At 36.7% G+C, this 21,700-nt stretch overlaps 1 protein-coding gene across 1 annotated transcript in view; it reads left to right on the top strand.

Annotated features, from left to right (window-relative positions):
* Window positions 1-21,700, top strand: part of COL19A1 (collagen type XIX alpha 1 chain) — a 332,279-nt gene that overhangs the window by 69,617 nt on the left and 240,962 nt on the right. Inside the window, exons 10-11 of the mRNA XM_072965486.1 lie at window positions 17,558-17,602; window positions 19,870-19,914. Of these exons, the coding sequence (XP_072821587.1) occupies window positions 17,558-17,602; window positions 19,870-19,914 (90 nt within the window). The remainder of the gene's footprint in view (window positions 1-17,557; window positions 17,603-19,869; window positions 19,915-21,700) is intronic.

The raw sequence follows: 21,700 nt of genomic DNA, 5'->3' as shown, positions 1-21,700 counted from the left end.
CTTAGACTGCTGAATTATTAAAGCTGCACATGTTGATGCTAAGAAAATTCTCTTCTTCACTAAAATAAGTTTAACATAAGTTTCTGTAGCTATTCTTGCTGTGCTAATTATCCAGTCCCTTGTGCCTCGTAATCTACAAGGTCATGATCCTTGTGGTTATTAACCTAAAGCTGTCACAAGACAACTGAGGCTGAAGTGGTAGGAGGTCCAGAACTTATCAGACAGATATTTCCGTGTCTCTGATATCTGACTGCTTCCTTGATGCTGCTTTTTTTTCCTTTAAAAATGATTCAGCCTGATATGCAAATGCTTTACTCCTGTAAATGTTAACTCAGTGAAACCCAACAAACTTTGCTGGACAGTGATACCTTGCTGCAAGCTAATGCTTATTTGGAACGCTGTCCTCTTGCTTCATCTTTCTGATGACTTTAACTGAAGACTCTTCATCACTGGTTAAAATTCCATGAAACACTTGTTTAAAGCTAATTCCTTCCAAAGCCTTCCCCCTAGAGACGACTCCTCCATCACCCACCTCCTAAAGAGAATTTATGCACTTAATTCACCGATCTCTTCCTAAAATATATGGTAACAATCTGATGGTTTAGATTTAGGATCGTTGGGATGTTTCAAATTACTTTGAATATGGAAACTTTTTTTTTTTTTTTACGAAGCTAAGTACAGAATCACGGGAGGACTTGGACTATAAAATAAATTATTGAGCTTCTTTCCTGTGGGATGTAAAGTAAAATTTGTATGAGTTTATGCAATTAATTATGGGAAAGCAGGATAAAATTCCCCTGGTAGACTTTAAATCAGAACTGACTAAGATTATTATAAAATACTGTTAATTTCATTGTACCAAAGGGCCGTCTCATGGATCCCGTTTGTGAAAACCAGGTATGAGCTGCTGCTGACTGGCTGTGGAGGAGGCTCTCAATTCCCAAAAAGAAGTTGAAATTGTTGGGACTCAGTACAAGAACTAGACCAAGTAATCAACAGGCTCAACCCAGTCAGAAGTTGATTGGATCCATCTTAAAGGGTCATGAGAATAAAAAGGCAATAGGCTAGATAGTTAATTATGAAAACCAAGGAATTCTCCAGAAAAAAATAGTTTCTTTGAAAAGAGGGGACATTTTGAGCAGATGGAAGGAGCTAGATCAAGACATGGTGTTGCAGAGACAAACACGACTCTGCATTAAAGGCGTTGTTGCTGTTCCTAGAAGCCCACATTCGTAGAAAGAACTTCGTGTGATGATTCATCCCACACTCCACTTAAAGTGAAACTTGAACACATATAAGGGGATATACCAGCTATTAATGAATCGTTTGGACCTAGTAATTCTGGGGACAGGAAGCCTCATCACTTGGGGCCCATTTGGCAAAAATGATGACAGAGTGAGTTCCACAGAATCTGTGTGAAAACATTGTCTTCAGGGAACTTCAAAGCTAACTTGGTAAAGGAGAAGCCATATCTACAGTGTTCTAAAACCAATGCAAACTGTCCTGGCAAACTTTCTCTCATGTTTCCCCAAGCAGTTTCTTTGGGTCTAATTTACTTGGATTGCTCTTAAAGAGCCTTGCAGACAGTTAGAGAATCCATGCAGCTCCCAGTAGAGCTAAACATGGTGTCAGGCAACATTTAGCTCTTGGGTCCTGGTTTCAGGCATCCTCAGAGATCCTTACAGTATCTGTAGAATCACCAAATCTTGGACCATATCCTCCCTTCAAGGTCACGGTCACTGGTGGTGCCGTCCGCTTCTAAGCTGTCACTTCATTTAGCTGCTAAAGGGGTACAACCCTCCTCACTGAAGAAATGTCTCCTCGAGTGGGTTTTTCTCACTGCTGTAATCCATAGGTCACCATTCATTTAAAATAACTCTAATGAATACACATTAAATGGAATAACAACATAGCTCCTATGTTATCTAATGGCATGGTTAATAATTTTAAATATCTGACTCCAATGAAAATATATCTATTTATTTGTTTACTATTGAAGTCTAATCAGTTTATAGTGTCATGTCAATTTCTGGTGCACAGCATCATGTTTCAGTCGTATAGATAAATAAATATACTCTTTCATATTCTATCCATTTTTTAAATTTTTTAAATTTCAAAAATTGTAAATCATAGTTGTTAAAGATGAATGCTAACGTTTGCCATAAAATATTTCCATTGTTTTATGATGAAAATAACTTGATCGGTTGTTTTTTTTTAAGTTTCCAAAGAAAAAGTGTTCTTCGAGTGTTATGTGTCCTCAGAGCTGTGTCTCCTACGGCTGGCTGTATGCATCTCCCAGAGTATTCATACCACATCACCAAGCTTCACTTTGATTCTGCTTCTCAGCATTTGTGATTCTTTGGGCTCTTTCCTTAGAATTACAAGTGCTTAAGAGTGCTGTTTAAAGATTTTTTAAAAAGATGAATTGTAGGGGAGGGTATAGCTCAGTGGTATATCATGTGCTTAGTATGCACAAGATCCTGGGTTCAACCCCTAGTACTTCCATTAAATAAATTAATAAACAAACAAACAAACAAACAAACAAATAAATAAACCTAATGACCTCCCCCCAAAAAAAATCTAAAAAAAAAAAATGAATTGTGTCACTTGGAGCAAGGACATGTGCAAAATGCCAGAGAATATATATCTCAGGTATAATGTTCTCAAAGTGAAGAACTTTTTTTCATTTTTTTAAGGTGGAATATTTAAACTAGAAAACTGATTTATGTTAAATGGAGCAAAGCAAATTCTGAGCAGTGTAGAGTAGAATTTGTATATTAACTGCCCTCTACACTTACATTCAATGTGATACGGCAATAAATTAAGTGATTTGCATATAGATCCCATTACTCAAGAATAAACCTATACTTTGCAATTTGGTTACAGGATGGCGGTAAATTTCCCTAAGTCAAGGCCCTGAAAAAAGTGTAGTTTCCTGAGGTGGTGTTTTCCTTCTGAGGCCCAGGAGAAAAATAGGACGCTGAACAGCACTATATAATGAAATCAGTTCATGGAATATGGCGTCATGGCGACTCTGAGCATGAAGATCTACAGCATTTAATTATGCCCTTTTGTAATTATAATACTCATCACCTTGTACAGACTCGCATAGGCATTCCAGGGTGAGACAGATGGCCTTACTCCAACACACTGCAGAAAAATAACTGTCCCCTCTGCGTTTATTCAGCATAGATAGGATTTTGCCTAAGAGATTTGGTAAATTGTCTGTTCTGGGTTCTTATAAGAAAATCTACTCTCTATAGCAAGTGTCTTACCTATTAGTCACTGGTGATTTCTGGTAAGCTTGGTTAGACAGAAGCCACTGTCAGTCAAGACAAGGAAATTGGATGGTCCCATTTCCAAGAGAAGTGAGTGGCTTAATGCAGAAGATCACACAAGTGCATGCATGCAGACATCACACAGATGCACACACACAGCACACACATGCTCACAACTCACATCCTCGTGATATGCAGTGGGGAAATGAGATGAGGAGTTGGACCCTGGGAGCAAATTCTGCCCACTGTGCAACCTCCAAACATCACACTCCAAGCATGCTTATGTTTATTACCTGACTATTTCAAATAAAAAATTGCCTCACTCTCGATTTCATTTAGAGAGGTCATGTATCAGACATGTTTTTGGAGAAGTGAGGGTAGTTTTTAAAAACAGGAAGCATTATCGCCCAATAATCTTAATCTTAACAATGTGATAGTAAAAATTGAATATAGAGCCTAATTTATGTTAAAACCTGTTTCGTATCAGCTGAATTACCTAGAATTTGTCCTAAAATGTTTATTTTAGTGGGAAAACATTTGCAAAACTAATTTCACTTTTCGTGGGGTAAGAATGCAGTAAGTGATAGCCGTCACTGTTGTGTCATCCAAATGCTAAATGCCCAGAGTTAGACTTCCTGGGTCTGAATCCCAGGTCCAAACTGTGCTGTGTGTAATTTAAGGCTTGTCTCTTAGTGTTTCTAAGTTTTCTTTTTTATAAAATAGGAATTATATTGTACCTACTTTGAGTTTTGTCTTAAAGATTAGACAAAATTATTCTTGAAAGCATCAGCTCAGTGCCTGATATATAAATATTTGGTAAATTATAGATACAATTATAAAAGAAAACAGTTTGATAATTCTAGTATTCTAAACTCTGGCTTACTGTAAGACCAAATTAGAACTCATTTGAGGGAATGTATATTATTTATATTATGTATTCAAAATATGTTGAGTGGAAAAGTTAAAATAAAAGTCACGTATCTTGACTTCTGAAAACAAACTGGGCATTAGGAATCTAATGAATTTTCAACCTAATGGAAAAGTATGTGATTGTAAACGTTCACAATAATGATAATGGCAGCCATTTATTTAATAATTGTTTTGTGCTATATACTATCAGGAGACTTCTTTATTTTATTTTATTTTATTCATTCCCCACAATTTCTCTGTGAGGTACAATTTATCATCAGTGTTTCACAGATGAAGAAACTAAGATCTGGAGAGAATAAAAACTTCCCCAAGATAAACAACAAGGTCTTACTGTAGAGCACATAGAACTATATTCAATACCTTGTAATGGCCTATAATGAAAAAGAATATGAAAAGGAATATATATATGTATATAATTGAATCATCCTGCTGTACACCAGAAATTAACACATCATAAACTGAATATACTTTAATAAGAAAAAAATAAAATCTCCCCAGAATTTCATTGCTAACAAAGAGTGGAGTCAGAAACTGAATCTCTACCCACCTGAATGGCTCTTGTAGCTTTACCGTATTACCTCATCCAGGTCACCCTGAAATGCTCACATTTCCTTTGCCATTCAGTTATACATGAACATATATATATATTCATTGTCACATTGAAAAATGATTATAACTCAATAAAAAATGTTAAAAAATAAAAATAAATTTAAAAAATTATTTAAAAATAAAATAAAATAAAAATGGAACCACCATGAAAAAAAAAAAAAGTCATTTGCTTGCAGCCTAGAGAGGGAACTGCCCAGACGGCTTCTCTCCTTCCCGCTCCAGGAAGGGCTGTGTCCCTTGTCTTGAAATCTAAGGACCCCTTTTAAAGTCTACGTAACCTTGGAGATTCTTTCCCACCCTCAGAAATGTGTGTCCAACTCTTAAAAATCATAATCAGACTTTTTTTTACCGAATGAAAGGATTTTGTCTAATTTTACCTTCTGAAATAAATATTATGATAACAATACAGTTTGATTTAGTTTGGTTTCCTAATTCAAAATTAACCTTGAAATATGCTTTCAGATTTCCCACACCTGACTCTCTGGAGATCCTATCTGCTCTGCATGCCCACCTCCAGGCAGGCCAATCGTGGCCACACTCTTCAGATTAACCTCACCTCAGCATCGAACCTAGACAATTCTCTATGCTCTCCATCAAATATGCTTTCAGTATATATGTGTAAATTTTATATTTGATCAGATACATCTATAAATTGTACATTCATTTGGTTAAAAATAAGTGTTTAATTTAGGCCCATGACTTTATTTAAAAAAAAATCAAACTTGTAGAAGTTCAAAAGCCATATACATGAAGGTGCTTAAGAAGTGTGTCTGATAACGTAGTGAGTGATTTGCTGAGTTGCACGTCTTAAAAATAGTTGGGCTAACTGTCCTCACTACGAGGTGCTTTGTGTGACGGGTCTTTCCACCATAAACTCTTGAAGTCCCCACCCCACAATGTCTTTGCAGTGGGATGAGACTCAACTGGGCGGATTCATTGTTTCCTGTCTTTGTATTTCTTTTCTGTTGAAAAGTGAAATGACTGTGTGATCTTTGCATCTTGATTTTCCCTTAAAAAGACATCCTATGAGAAGACTGCAGCTTCAGGAAATAAAGACAGATGCTGTTACAGTTTATGAAGACGCAGACAAGGCTGGTAGCTGTTGTGAATTACAATGAACTCTCCCACAGCCTTGGTAGCATCAATGCCTCAGAGACTCTGAAACTTATAGGCATTTACTGAGAAAGCCAGAGGATTTTTGTTGTCATCTGGCTTTCTCTATGTATTAGCTAGTTTCACCTAGTTTTTCCAGTGAAATTCAGAATTAAGCATAATTTCAGTCTTTCCCAAGTTAAAAAAGTTAAAATATCCATTTGTATGTGACAATTTATTGTAGGAAGCAAAAGACTCAATGAGCTGGAGGAGAAAAAAGGATGATGAAGCTTTCATCTAGAAAATGGGCTATTTCCTTTCTGTGCAGTTTGTCAAGGTTTAGAAAACACACATGAGCTCTATGTTAGAGAAAATACCTCTTAAACAGAGAATCACATGTGTATTCCTGTATTTCACAAAATTCTGCAGTGAAATGAAGGTATAGTCAAATCTGGATGTAGAAGTGAAACTTTTATCATAACCAATTTCAATTCGTGAAAAAGATGACCACCAGGAAAGCAGTTTTGGCAGCCTGCTTTGCTGGCTTCACTTACTATAGTTACCAGAATGATGTTTGAATTATGAGTGGAAAAACGACCTGGAGTAATTCTCATTTAGGTGTTTTATCTGTAGGCAGTATATTGATACAGTATAGCAGTAAAATAAGCGGACACATGAGAAGGGTATAGGTAATTGGACAAGAAAAAGAAAAGGAAACTTGCTCGCTCTGCCAGTTGATTTTATTTCTCAGTTGTTTCTTATTCCCTCCAAATACCTTCCACTCGCACCCCAAGTGGAGTAGTTGGCAGAGAACATGACAGACGGATGACATTTGACATCTAGATCCCAGGCATTTGACTGTTATTTGCTAAACAGCCAGATTTTAAGAACCTAGTCTGCTAAGGTTCCCATCTGGTTGAGTGCCCTGTGAGAATCTAGCACACAAATATTACAGTGTTGCCACACAAGAGATCACACGGTCTCTGTTTCTCTGCACACTTTAGTGGCCACGTATTTTATTCTTGGTGTAGATTGCTGAGATAGTACTCAATAGCAAATCTAGCAAGGTACTTGATATTCTACAAAGACGCCTACAATTTCAGATATTATAATTTTAGTTTTTGGTTGGGGGGAGGTAATTAGATTTTTAGTTATTTTTTTTTATAATGGGGGTACTGGAGATTGAACCCAGGACCTCATGCATGCTGAGCATGCGCTCTACCACTGAGCTACACCCCGTGCCCCCTCAGATATTAGAATTTTCTTACCATGGCTCTGTCTAAAGGAGCTTTTAGCAGCCCAGTCAGGGACAGTCATAGCCAGTAGAAGGTACTGCATGAACCTAGGTGTCATGAGTTGAGTAAGAGTAGAAGATTCCAGAAGATGATCGCAGACAATCGGTATCTTTCTTCCCTCCCACCGTTGCTGCCTTTTCACCGATTACTCAATTCAAAGCTCAAAAAAAATTGCACCTTTCTCATGAAGTCTCTTTGGCCCCCGGGGCAGGATCAGCAGCCCAGCACTCTGCTCATGCCGCACTTTATTTCCGTTACCAACACGGTCTGTGTCTTGGTCCCCATTGTGAGCTCCTGGGGGACAAGGACTAGGTGTCTTTCTCACGCCTGCCACCCCAGCGTGTGGCACTCGACTGGTTCTGGATAAATGTGTGCTCAGAAGTCAAGAGGACTTAGCCACAGGCCAACAGAGAAGAGACACAGAGGACGATTGTTAGAAAATCACATGAAGGATGGGAATAGTCCCCAGAGACCTTCTGAACTTCGGGGAATAGGAGGGCAGAGGACTCTCCCAGATACCTGGTGAAGCCGACAGGTGTGCCTCTGGGAATGAAACAGAATAGCCCCAGGAGACTGGCTTCCCACGTCCCTTGGAGAAACTGTGCTGTCTCTGCTCTCTTGAGCGTAAATCTCCAGGTGACCTTGCTGCCTTTTCCTCCCTACTCGGTTTGGAAATTACCCTTCTTACAACATTGCTAAGGCGTGTTCTTTCTCCCTATCTTCCCAGCTATTCACCGTGAGGCTGAAGTTAAGTAACCAGTGACTTCAGTGCGTTTCGGTTCCAGTGGAAGTAACTGACACGCGGTAGAACAGTGAAGCGCCAGCACGAGGGCGATTGGACAGGAAGTAGTTTGCCATTACTGGTGTCTCCTTGCCCCAATTAGGAGCTTACTGATGACACTAGCCTTCTCTTTATATCTTCAAGTATCTCTCACGTGTTCAAATCCTTGACCCAGATGTCACTTAACTATACTCCAAATATTTCAGTAGATGAGTTACATTAAATGTCTGCTATTTCCCTCGTACTTTTTGTGAACCTTCAAGTTTACTTCAAGACTCCCTTCCAGCTAGTCTCACAATTAAGTGAAAAGCCCACCTACTTGTTCTTAACAGGATCCGCTTTAAGAAAATCATAGTAATGACATAGGAGCCCAGATTTTGTAATGAGGTCTATGACGTGGGTCAAGAATTAATTCCCGAACTTTGTTCTATCTGGAAAGAAATGTTTACCTTCCCAAAGCATCTCCAAATTATTTGTTTTTTCGTTTGAATAACTCAGGATAATTTGCACTCAAGTAATTTGAAACAGGGTTGTAAAATATATCCTCTCGGAAAGGAAAACTTGATGGTTTTAGTTGACTGCAAGCTGAATGTATGCATGAGCAATTTAGCTTTAGAAAAGCAAGTTGTATCCATAGAAGTATTGCATGATATCCAGACTGAAGTGTGTGTGTGTGTGTGTATGTGTGAATGAATGACAGTCCTGCTCTCTATTCTGGTGGGTGAGACCATTTCTAGAGTGATGTGCTGAATTCTCGGTGCCGTATTTTGAGAGGCATATTGTCTGGTCAGTGTGTGCCCAGGGAACAGTGTCTATACTACTAAGGGACTCCAAACTCTCATATAAAAAATGGTTGGTTTACTGAATAGGCTTGATGGTGACACAGGGTTGTCCTGGATAAGACCCACACACTATCTGTCCTGTGTGAAAGGACCAACGGGCGGAAATTTAGGGAAGGCTGATTTGGATTCAGAAAGCATTGTTTCAGGATCCGCACATCCAGATGTTTTGTTTTGCTCTCCGCGCTGCACATTAAACAGCAAATGTGCCTGATTTTAAGAAGCTTTCAGTAGAGTCAGCACTTTAACAGATTCTTTGGTGGAGGTGGTGAATTCAAAGTGTATAGGTTTACACCCACCCTGTATTTAAGGGTACCCGCCTGCTTGTTTACTGCGCATGCGCCCCTGCATATACGTCTATGCACACACGCACACATCTCCACTCACGAGCATCACTTCTGAGATGTAGATGTTGGGTGCGGCTGCTGCTGACTCCCCACATTTATATTTCTGTGATTAACACGTGTGTGGACCATGTAGTTAGTACCTTTGGTGGGCTTGTTTCCCCTTCTTTGAAATGACCCATATGAATAAATAATAATTGGGTCTCATTCATTTTTGGTGAAGAATCTTTTAAATTTGCCTTAATCTGCGCATTCATGCAATAATATATTCCCATGTGTTAACTGCATTCAGGCTCCAACAAATACAAAGAATTCAATAAGTCTGAGGTTTTAAACCTTATGCAGCATATATGTTGTTTAACTGAATAATTTACTTCTTGGAATAAAGTCCTAGAAAATACAAGGAATAAATACTCCTCCCTGAAATCAAAGGACTGTGATTGGATGAGATATCTGGAAAAAAAAATAGGTGATATATGTTTTATTTCCCAAAATGTTTAGTTGAGTGGCAACAATGTAAGAACCATATAAAAATCCAATTTCGAAAGATAATGTGGCCTGCATACAGCAGCAGTGCAGTCAGAAATGTGGAAGTCACATTTAGTGATACGCAGAATCAAAATTAGATTTCCTTTTGGCTGCCTCCTTTATTGGTTTTCATACTAGGATTCTGGCATTCCACTTCAGATGTTTGTTCCAGCTATTTCACTCAGCACTCGAAGTGAATTTTCTCTTAATGAATATGAGTTAATTAGTGGGAAACTCTTGATATATTTCCAAGTGTACACTAAACTCCAGCAGATTAGGTTTCCTGGAAAACTTGCAATAAGTGAAATGATAGATCAAATTACATTTTAAAATATGGAAACAGTGTTATAATAGGATCGCAGACTTTTAAATCAAAGGCTGAATGCCTAATTTAAAAAAAAATTTATCACAACGTAGCTGGTAACTTTTTATTTTCTGGGCTGAGGTCTAGTTATTAGGATTTTTTAAATTTTAAACCTGCTTACTCTACCTTTTTTTAAAATGAAGTCTAGTCAGTTTACAATGTTGTGTCAATTTCTGGTGTATAGCACAATGCTTCAGTCATACATGAACATACATGTATTCATTTTCATATTCTTCTTCACCATAAGTGACTATAAGATATCGAATATAGTTCCCTGTGCTATACAGTATAAACTTGTTTATCTATTTTATATATACCAGTCAGTATCTTCTATCCTTCTTGGTCTCATGGGCATTAGATTTGCAAACGACAGCTCTGGGGTGTGTATTTCTTCTTATTAAGTAGCTCTCAGACAACATATATGTCCTAAATAAGAAAAGACATTGATTCCGATGTCAAAGAAATCAGGAAAACTCGTAATTTATCTTGTGTGCCTAGCTGTGCTTACTTCCGGGAAATATGCAGGAAGCAAAAGGAGGTAAAATGAAATCCTTTGATCAATTTTTTCAGAAAGCCACCAGCTGGTCCTTAAATCACACCTAGATTTTTTCCCAAAAGCCTCCCAAAGAGGTTACTTTGAATTCTGGAGAGGATTTTGTAGATTGCTCTGTGAAGCTGAAGACATGCTAAGTATGATGGCAACCCCAATAACAGGGCAACAATGCTATCAGCCGCAATGTTAGCTTTTGCTCTACTTAATATGTTGCGCATACTCATTCATTTCCCATCTGGAGCTTGAATTTGTAACAGAAAATGGACCCAGGTCCTTGGATGGAAAAACCTGTAATAGAAAGTATATGCCTCAGAAACAAGTTTTGGAAAGTTACGGTTGCCACGGGAAACATCATTTGTAGTTTTCCTTCAGTAATGGGCTAAAATATTGATTGGAGGCCAGAGGAGAAGCTTCTTATTTCTTCCTGTGCTTAAGACTGGGAAAAAGAAGTAGCAGTAAGAGTTTAGGAAAAAAAAAAACACAGCTAATGTCTGCTTATCCGGTAATTTTCAGCTGGCATTTATTTTTTGGATAGAATCCAGTTCAACCCCAAGCTTCATGGGGCACTAGCACTTTGAAACTGCACTTCAGAGTAAAGAAGCGCTCGTTCTGTTAACATAAATTAGGTTTTAGATAAAGTCTTGAGAGAAACACCATAGTCTGTTAATCTGTTAAGCAAAATTTTGCTCTTTTTTGTTCCACTCCTTAATGGACGTCCTGGGGATTGAACCCAGGACTCTACTACTAAGCTATTACCCTCCCCACCTAAAAGTTTGCTCTTTAAGACTATATTCTGCTTTAGTTGTTATGCTCCACAATAACTTTTTCTTTGAGATAGAATCAGAAACAAATATGCTAATTTATCCCTCAGGGACTAGAAAAATGACGAATGATTTAAGATGATAAGTTTCTAGGGAGGATATCTCCGGTAACTTTGAGAAAATCTGTGAGAAGAAAATAAATAGATTTCTGAATATCCAAGTTGCAAACTTTAAGCTTCAAAAGTTTCCGAGGATCTCAAAATCTTCCATGTGTTGTTGTGTCACATGAAACCAACTCTTCCCGTGAGAGTAACCATTGGTATCCACTGGGTTATTGTGGAGATTAGAATTATGTTTACAAAACAAATTTTTAATTAAGGACCAATTATCACTGGCCATAGGAAAACACATTTTAACTACAACAATTGTAAAACCTGTATCCTTTAAAGAGAGAAACATCCTTCCTATCACAGCATTCAAGACCTTTGATACCCAGTCATCAGTGGATGTAACTCTAACCTGACATACCCCTTGGGTGGACTTTTAGATGCCAGTCCTCAGGCTACCTGGTGCTCAGGAGCACGCTGCGAGCAAAGGAGAGGAGAAGGAGCTACTGAAACTGCTTTTCTTTTTCGCAAAAAGTATTTTTGCACAACCACTCAAAACCTATGGGACACAGCAAAGGCAGTGCTAAGAGGGAAGTTTATAGCGATACAGGCCTTCCTCAGAAAAGAAGAACAATCTCAAATAAACAAGTTAACCCACCACCTGAATCAGTTAGAAAAAGAAGAACAAAAAGCCCCAAAAAGCAGCAGAAGGAAGGAAATAATAAAGGTCAGAGAGGAATTAAATACAATAGAGATTAACAAGACCATAGAAAAAATCAACCAAACCAAAAGCTGGTTTTTTGAAAAAGTAAATAAAATCGACAAACCTCTGGCCAAACTCACAAAGAAGAAAAAAGAGAGAGCACAAATTAGCAAAATAAGAAAGGAAAATGGAGAAATTACAACAAACAAAATAGAAATACAGAATATCATACGAGAATATTATGAAAAACTATATGGAACCAAACTGGATAACCTAGAGGAGATGGACAAGTTTCTGGAAACATACTGTCCACCAAAACTGAATCAAGAAGAAACTGAACACTTGAACAATCCGATCACTAGAAAGGAAATAGAAATAGCAATTAAAAACCTCCCTACAAATAAAAGTCCAGGACCGGACGGCTTCACCAGGGAATTCTACCAAACATACAAAGAAGAACTCATACCAGTCCTTCTCAAACTCTTCCAGACGATTGAAAAGGAGGGAATACTCCCAAACTCATTCTATGAAGCCACCATCACCCTGATACCAAAACCAGGCAAAGACACTACAAAAAAAGAAAATTATAGGTCAATATCACTGATGAACATAGACGCCAAAATCCTCACCAAAATTTTAGCAAATAGAATCCAACAACACATAAAAAAGGTTATACATCATGACCAAGTGGGGTTCATGCCAGGGACACAAGGCTGGTTCAACATACGCAAATCAATCAATGTAATACATCACATCAACAAGAGAAAGGACAAAAACCACATGATCATCTCAATCGATGCAGAAAAGGCATTTGATAAAATTCAACACCCACTTATGATAAAAACTCTCGCCAAAGTGGGTATAGAGGGAACATATCTCAACATAATAAAAGCTATATATGACAAACCTATAGCCAGCATAGTTCTCAACGGTGAAAAACTCAAAAGCTTCCCACTAAAATCTGGGACAAGACAAGGATGCCCACTATCACCACTCCTATTCAACATAGTCCTGGAAGTCCTAGCCACAGCAATCAGGCAAGAGAAAGAAAGAAAAGGGATCCAAATTGGAAAAGAAGAGGTAAAAGTGTCATTATATGCTGACGACACGTTACTATATATAGAAAACCCTAAAAGGTCCACAAAAAAGCTACTAAAGCTGATTGAAGAATTCAGCAAGGTAGCAGGTTACAAAATTAATGTTCAAAAATCAGTTGCATTTCTTTACACTAACGATAAATCAACAGAAAAAGAAAGTAAAGAAACAATCCCCTTTAAAATAGCACCCAAAGTAATAAAATATCCGGGAATAAATCTAACCAAGGAGGTGAAAGAATTATACACAGAAAACTATAAACCATTGATGAAGGAAATTAAAGAAGACTTTAAAAATGGAAAGATATTCCATGCTCTTGGATTGGAAGAATCAATATTGTTAAAATGGTCACACTGCCCAAGGCAATCTACAAATTTAATGCAATCCCTATCCAATTACCCAGGACATATTTCACAGAACTGGAACAAATCATAATAAAATTTATATGGAACCATCAAAGACCTAGAATTGCTAAAGCATTACTGAAGAGAAAGAAAGAGGCTGGAGGAATAACTCTCCCAGACTTCAGACAATACTATAGAGCTACAGTCATCAAGACAGCATGGTATTGGTACCAAAACAGACATATGGACCAATGGAACAGAATAGAGAGCCCAGAAATGAACCCACAAACTTTTGGTCAACTAATCTTCGACAAAGGAGGCAAGAATATACAATGGAATAAAGACTGTCTCAGCAAATGGTGTTGGGAAAACTGGACAGCAGCATGTAAAACAATGAAGCTAGAACACACCCTTACACCATATACAAAAATCAACTCAAAATGGATTAAAGACTTAAACATAAGACAAGATACAATAAACCTCTTAGAGGAAAACATAGGCAAAACATTATCTGACATACATTTTAAAAATTTTCTCCTAGAAGAAATAAAAGCAAGAATAAACAAATGGGACCTAATGAAACTTACAAGCTTCTGCAGAGCAAAGGAAACCAGAAGTAAAACAAGAAGAAAACCTACGGAATGGGAGAAAATTTTTGCAAGTGAAACAGACAAAGGCTTGATTTCCAAAATATATAAGCAGCTCATACGACTCAATAAGAAAAAAATAAACAACCCAATCCAAAAATGGGCAGAAGACCTAAACAAGCAACTCTCCAAGGAAGACATACAAATGATCATAAAGCACATGAAAAAATGTTCAATATCACTAATTATCAGAGAAATGCAAAACAAAACTACAGTGAGGTATCACCTCACACCAGTCAGAATGGCCGTCATTCAAAAATCCACAAATGACAAATGCTGGAGAGGCTGTGGAGAAAGGGGAACCCTCCTACACTGCTGGTGGGAATGCAGTTTGGTGCAGCCACTATGGAAAACAGTGTGGAGATTCCTCAAAAGACTAGGAATAGACTTACCATATGACCCAGGAATCCCACTCCTGGGCTTGTATCCAGAAGGAAATCTACTTCAGGATGACACCTGCACCCCAATGTTCATAGCAGCACTATTTACAATAGCCAAAACATGGAAACAGCCTAAATGTCCATCAACAGGTGACTGGATAAAGAAGAGGTGGTATATTTATACAATGGAATACTACTCAGCCATAAAAACCGACAACATAATGCCATTTGCAGCAACATGGATGCTCCTGGAGAATGTCATTCTAAGTGAAGTAAGCCAGAAAGAGAAAGAAAAATACCATATGAGATCAAAATGGAATCTAAAAAACAAAAACAAACAAACAAACAAAAACAAAGCATAAATACAGGACAGAAATAGACTCATGGACAGAGAATACAGACTTGTGGTTACCAGGGGGGTGGAGGGTGGGAAGGGATAGACTGGGATTTCAAAACTGTAGAATAGATAAACAAGATTACACTGTATAGCACAGGGAAATATACACAAAATGTTATGATAAATCACAGAGAAAAAATGTAACAATGAGTGTGTATATGTCCATGAATGACTGAAAAATTGTGCTGAACACTGGAATTTGACACAACATTGTAAAATGATTATAAATCAATTAAAAAAAACAAAAAACAAGCAAACAAACAAAAAAAGTATTTTTGACAGTGTGTACTGTATCCGTGTACTTTTCCGGATTACACGCCTTATCTTGTGATCGTGTGTAACTTGTAATATGAGATAAAACATTATATTGACCAACCAGTGAAAATAATTCAGCTCCTTATGGACAAGTGGACATACTTCTGCGATGAGTAACAGAAGCTCAGTTTCCTAGGATGTTTCCTGGTGTCAAAAAACTAATGTGTTTTACCATCACTTTATCAAATGAAATGGGAAGTTTCTAATGTATTTGTGTGATGCCTGGGGTCTATAACTGTAACAATTTTAAACTAATAGAAGTATATTCATTACATAGATGAGTACATTGTATTTTGTTGATGCTTCAATACTGAATTACACTTAGCAACAAAGTTTTGCCTTTAGTGTTTAGAATATTCTGTTGTGATAGCCTGTTATACTGTGGAACACAGATAATTTAATCTAATCAAAGAAAAGCCTTGGTCTTTAAAATATGAGTGTATGTAAAAAGCAGCACACTTCTGGGAAAAAAATGACTAAAATTTCAAAAAAGGATTAATTAATGAAATAAGAATCTCTTTAGATTGAAACAATACATTATTACTATTTTAAAATATGAAGATGTCATTTTTATCTTCATATATTTGTAGTTCATTTTAAAAAAATTCTAAGATGGGGTATCTAACTTCATTGTAGGTAATGCCTAAAAAATTGTTGTCTTATAAAGTAATTATTTAAACAAATAAATTATTAATTATTATTTCATTAATTTTAATAATTTAGTAATTTATTATTTAACAATTAAATAATTAATTAATAAAAATAAGTTAAGACTTATGTTTGCTAAGGATAAAGTAAGTCAATAGAATTGTTAGTTTATTTTGAGCTCTCTAAACCTGGAAAGTTGGGAGCCAAAGTCAGTTCCTTTAAGCAGCTGAATTCCTAAGGCTCCATGGGGAATGTGCACATCCTCTCAGGAGTATATCATTCTAGATCATGTGCCATTTGCAAACCAGACTTGTCAAAGAGATGGCCCGTGAATTCCAGCCATGGAAACTGATAGGCATCTGCTGAAAACCTTTGTACCCAACACAGGAACCAGATGAATGGAAAGAACTGGAAATTCTCCTGAGGAGTTGTTTCAAGCAAAATGGCACTGGGCATGTCTTCAAAATTGATCTAAAGGCAATCAACAGAAATAAGCAAGAAAATATACGTGCTTTATATATCTAAAACACATAAATATATTATAAATATATTAAATTATATTTATATATAAATAAATTATAAATTTATTAAATGTATATTTATATACTATTTTCTGTAAGTATATATTTACATTTATTAAATGTAAATGTAAATATGTTAAATGTGTATATTATTTATATATAAATAGTATATAAATAGATATATAAACAAAAATAGTATATAAATAGATAATATATTGTAAGTATATTAAGTGTATATATTATTTATATATAAATATATAATAAATACATTAAATGCATATTTATATATTATTTATACATAATATATTATAAATACATTAAATTTATTAACATTATAAATAGTTTTGATATTATATGTTATAATTTACAATATAAATAAAGTACATATATATTGCATACATAAAAATATATATTTCTATATTACACACATATAAATATATATATGTATGTATATAGTTTTTAGATAAGCGATCACTCACTTACAAACTAGAATTAACTCTTTTCCATGAGACAGTGTTGGGGGCTGGTTAGGTGTGCAGAGATGAAGTGTGTAAACTGGAATTTCAGTTCTGCCTCCTGACCGTATAACCATCTGTGAGAAGATGATCATAAATGTCATAGCTACTGGATAGGTTTGTGTGAGAGCAGTGCCTGGCCCATAGAAAGCTTGTGTCGGGCTTTGACATTTCACCTAGACGTCTGAAAGAGAGAAAATGAAATCAAGGACACTAAGTAGCACGTGTGCATTCAGAGAGACCACAATTCAAATCTTAGGTGATGCCCTTAGTTGGGTGACCCTGAGCATGTTACCGAATCTCTCAGAGCCTTTGTTTTCTTATTTTCTAAACAAAAGTACTGGTCCTGGAGTTGGGAGGTGTGAGGTGTGTGCAAAGCCCTTGCACTTTAGCATTCAGTGTTAGGCTACCTTTCCCTGCAACCCTAGAGTTAATTGTTAAAAACCGCAAAAATGTCTTTATTCGCATGTTTTTCATGGCTAATAAAATGTATTCCATGTACTTCTTTTAGGGTGAAAATGGTCCACGTGGAGCTCCAGGCTTACCTGGTCAAAAGGTAAAGAGTTTTAATGTTTCATATTAGCTAAGAATTTTAACATCTTGAAAGTTGCACATAGTAGAGTGAAGATTCAGAAAATGTATTTGATGACACTAGATTCCTTGCATCAACCACCACCTGACCTTTCTTTCCAAAGACAATCCATGGAAGTGGTCCCTTCTCAAAAGAGCTACTCTAAGGGGAGAGCTTTGTCAGAGAGGTTTAGCCACATGCTTCTCCAGGGCAGCGGCAACGGTGCTCTCTGCGAGCCCTGGGCGTGTTCCTGCCTGCTCTGGAAATGTTTTCACTGTGACGAGTCTAAAATGAAGAATGGAACAGGCTTCACTGCCTTTGCCTGTCTGGTTATTTCTCTGTCTTCCTTTTTGTATAGCCCAGATTGAGCTAAATGTAATAGTTACAATGGCATGACATATTAAACAGTACAAAAATGCTACAACTAATCTCTTCCAAAATAATCTCTTTCAGGATAATAAATTCATAATTAATAAGGATCTTTACATTGGCTAAAGTGTTTCTTTCGGTGCCTAGAATCTTTCTCTTTACCAAGGTGAACTTCATTTCACCCTTTTACTGTCCAAGGGCTGATTTCTCCTGAGAAGGACTAGGGTTGGATGTGACCAGCATTATTGGAAAAACATTTGTTTATTTATTCCGGTTTCCTGAAGGAATGGGGAGCCCTTTCAGGTGGGGCCAGCTGTCACGATACCACCCAGATAATCCCACCGCAGGGGAGAGCATTATTGATGCAATATTAGATGGCCACCAAAGCCAGGCATGTCATTTCTACTTTTTGGAAAAGTTTTACAGATCTTAGCCTCAGGGAGTCAGAAGTTACTGTTGAATCAAGGTTTTTCTCTGTAGCTGGAAATTACCATTAAAAAAGCTATGTTCTTATATGTAGTTAACAGCTTTTGAAAAGTCTTCCTTTACTCACTTGATGAAGATAAAATTGAACAGGCAGTGATGAAATGCCAAGCTTCCGCATTTCTTCACAGCAATTCTAGACAAAACCCAGGGATCCAGCGTGCGCTGCATCTGTGAGTGAGTTGCAAGCCAAGGGATGGGTAGATTTATCTGCTGGGAAACCGTTTTGGACTTTCCAGCAGCTGTTTGTGGTGGCTGCTTTTTGCTGACACTGTGGCTGATGGACTGGGGGCATTTAGCAGCTTCGTGTCAGCTTGAATTAATAGATCAAGTTGAAGTCTGTACTTTAGAAAAAATGGTAGGAAAAAAAAAAAAAGACCATGCATTCAGTGGCAAATAAGCCACAGTGCTAACTTACTTTCTTTCCTGGTACTTTTTCTGAAGGTAGATGAAGCAGAAGTAATCATTTAATCATGTGTGTGTATTTGTACATATTCATGTATTTGATTATATGTATAACATACACACAGAGATTATACACAGAGTAAAAGGCTGGCATTCCTTTTCTAATGCATGAATTTTAATTCTACTAAGTGTCACCTTGCTTGAGGCACTGCAGAAAAAACTGGAGATAAGAAAGCCTTCATCTCTGGCTTTGGTACACTCAGGAAATGTTTACTGAGCACCTCTTATAGGTGGAGGGGTGTGTCCGATCCCCAACACTCAGTTGCTGGCTACATTGTCATGAGTGCATATTTGTTGAATATATGAATGAAACATGAGTACCATAAATATCTGTGCAGAATTAAGTGGGAAAATAAGCTTGTCAGATCAGAGAGATTTTAGTTGAAGAAAGGGGGCTTATACTTTTCAGAATAAATACGATGGTTGAGAGCCAGTCCCCTTTCTGTGATGGAGAGGCAGGAGGCTTGCGTGGCAGAGAGCATCCTGCTGGTGTCAGAGCTGTGGCTGGAACTCTGACCTTGTTCATCACACACCTCTCCCTGGAATGGTATTCGACAGAAGTCAGCTTGAGAGAAGGATGTTTCTACTGGATCTGGTAAAATAAATAATGATGGTAATAATAACAATAGTGGCTAACTTAGTATTCGATGTACTCAATTCTTGAAACACCTATGAGAAAAGTACTATAGATGGAGAAATTCATGCTTATGGAGATAGGATTGCATTGGAAGTAGTGAAGCTATAACTTTTACCCTGGAAGTGTTTATATTTTGTGTAACATAATATTGGTTTAAAGCTTACATTTGATAAATGGTTTTAATTTATACAATTATTGAATTTTTTTCAATAGTAGAAGCCATTATTATTACTGGAATAATTATATGTGTTAAAAGCAGTATTCCTATCATTACATACATTATAATCTTCTTCTGCAGGGAGAGCAAGGTTTTGAAGGCAGCAAAGGAGAAATTGGTGAAAAGGTAAAGATCTCTCTTTACATACTTGTCTGTAATAATATAGTAATAAATTGTATTCTTGAAAATATTTTGAAGTGGAATATTTAACTTGTTTTTGTGCTTTCCATAAAAGCAATTTAATGATTATAGAGAAGTAAGTTAAAACATTTGCTTCACTTACGGTAGACAACACAGTGATGAAATCAGAAATCTTTCTAAACTTGTTTGGATGGTAGTTATTTCAACCTATTTCTAGTGAAATCATTCCATTGATACAGAAATGATTCTAATGTTTATTAAGCATTATATTTTTGTGCTATAACATCATTGATGCACTCACTAAAATGTCCAAGTCTTTAAATTAATCCTTTGTACCCAGTTCATCAGGAAATAAGTAAGTTGAACTAACTGTACCAGTCAGAGCCCAGTAGAAAAGAGATGGGACACTCAAAAGAGAATGATGTGAAAGAGTTTAATAGAGAGGATGTTTAAAAGGTAGGGGCAACGTGTAGGAAATCCACAAGGATTGAGCAATATCGCAGACGGGGTTATAGAAAGTCAGGTTACCGTGCACCAGACTCAGAGGTAAAGAAAACCTATGTGGAGAGGGCTGCAGGTTTATACTGACAGGTATATATAGAATAGACAAACAAGATTATACTCTATAGCACAGGGAAATATATACAAGGTCTTGTGGTAGCTCGCGGTCAAGAAGAATGTGACAATGAATATATGTATGTTCATGTATGACTGAACAGTTCTGCTCTACACTGGAAATTGACCCAACATTGTAAACTGACAACTAAATAAAATAAAATAAAATAAAATAAAATAAAATAAAATAAAATAAAATAAAATAAAATAAGAAGATGAGGAGAGCACTTAACTCCTCCATTCGTGCAATCATTGTTTTACACACTCACAGCTTCGTACTGTGAGTATGGAGAAAAAAGTGTCTTAGTTTCTAAAATTTCCCTTTACACAGTCATTTGCATTCTCCTGCATTTCATACGTCTGGTTTTCTTTTCAAATAGAACAAAAAGAGTACCATTCCTTTGTTTTGTCAAATGTCATGTAATTGGACAGCCAGAAGGAAGCCTGGAAAGGGGAAGAGATAATCTCAAATTAGACGGCGTGCCCTGTGTTGAAGTTTTCTGGGCAATCATCAGTTATTTGCTTTTTCAATGAGTATTTATAGACAGAATGAGCATCTATTATAATTATAAGACAAATTACACATGTTGTAAGCTACTTGCTAGCTGCTTTTCTTCACAGAACCGTGAGGGAGAAGAAAGACTAGCTGTATAATGATCGTATAATTGAAAAGAAGTCCACTGAGGGATGACTATTTGTTTTAAAGTGAGTCTCCATTCTTAGGAATCTCTTGAAAATTTTTGCTTTAGAATTACAGTCAGTGCAAGGCCATGGCTGTAAATAAATGCTTTATTCACACATATTCCTGTTTCATTAGTAAGACTTTACCTGGAGGAATAAGTGAGAATAAGCAAGGGAAAGATATATTCTCTGTAATTTAAAGTTTCCATCTCACGAAAATCTTAGTGGTATTTTGATATTTTATGTGCACAAGTTGGTACTGCTCAGTAGTGAATAGATTCTCACAGGCTGTGAGGTATAGAAAAACACTCAATACATTTGGCTTCAAAGGTTTCCCTTCTAATTCCTCATAGCTATTAACCATTGCCCTCAAATAGTCAGTTTCACCATGAGATGGAAATATTTATGGAGAGTATGATTGAGAAATCAGGAATAAATAAAATATCAAATAGAAAAGATAGTACGTTGAATGAGA

This window comes from Vicugna pacos, chromosome 8, assembly GCF_048564905.1.
Source record: "Vicugna pacos chromosome 8, VicPac4, whole genome shotgun sequence".
NCBI classification, from domain to species: domain Eukaryota; kingdom Metazoa; phylum Chordata; class Mammalia; order Artiodactyla; family Camelidae; genus Vicugna; species Vicugna pacos.
Note: the sequence above shows the minus strand (reverse complement) of the source record. Positions and strands in the feature narration are given on the sequence as shown.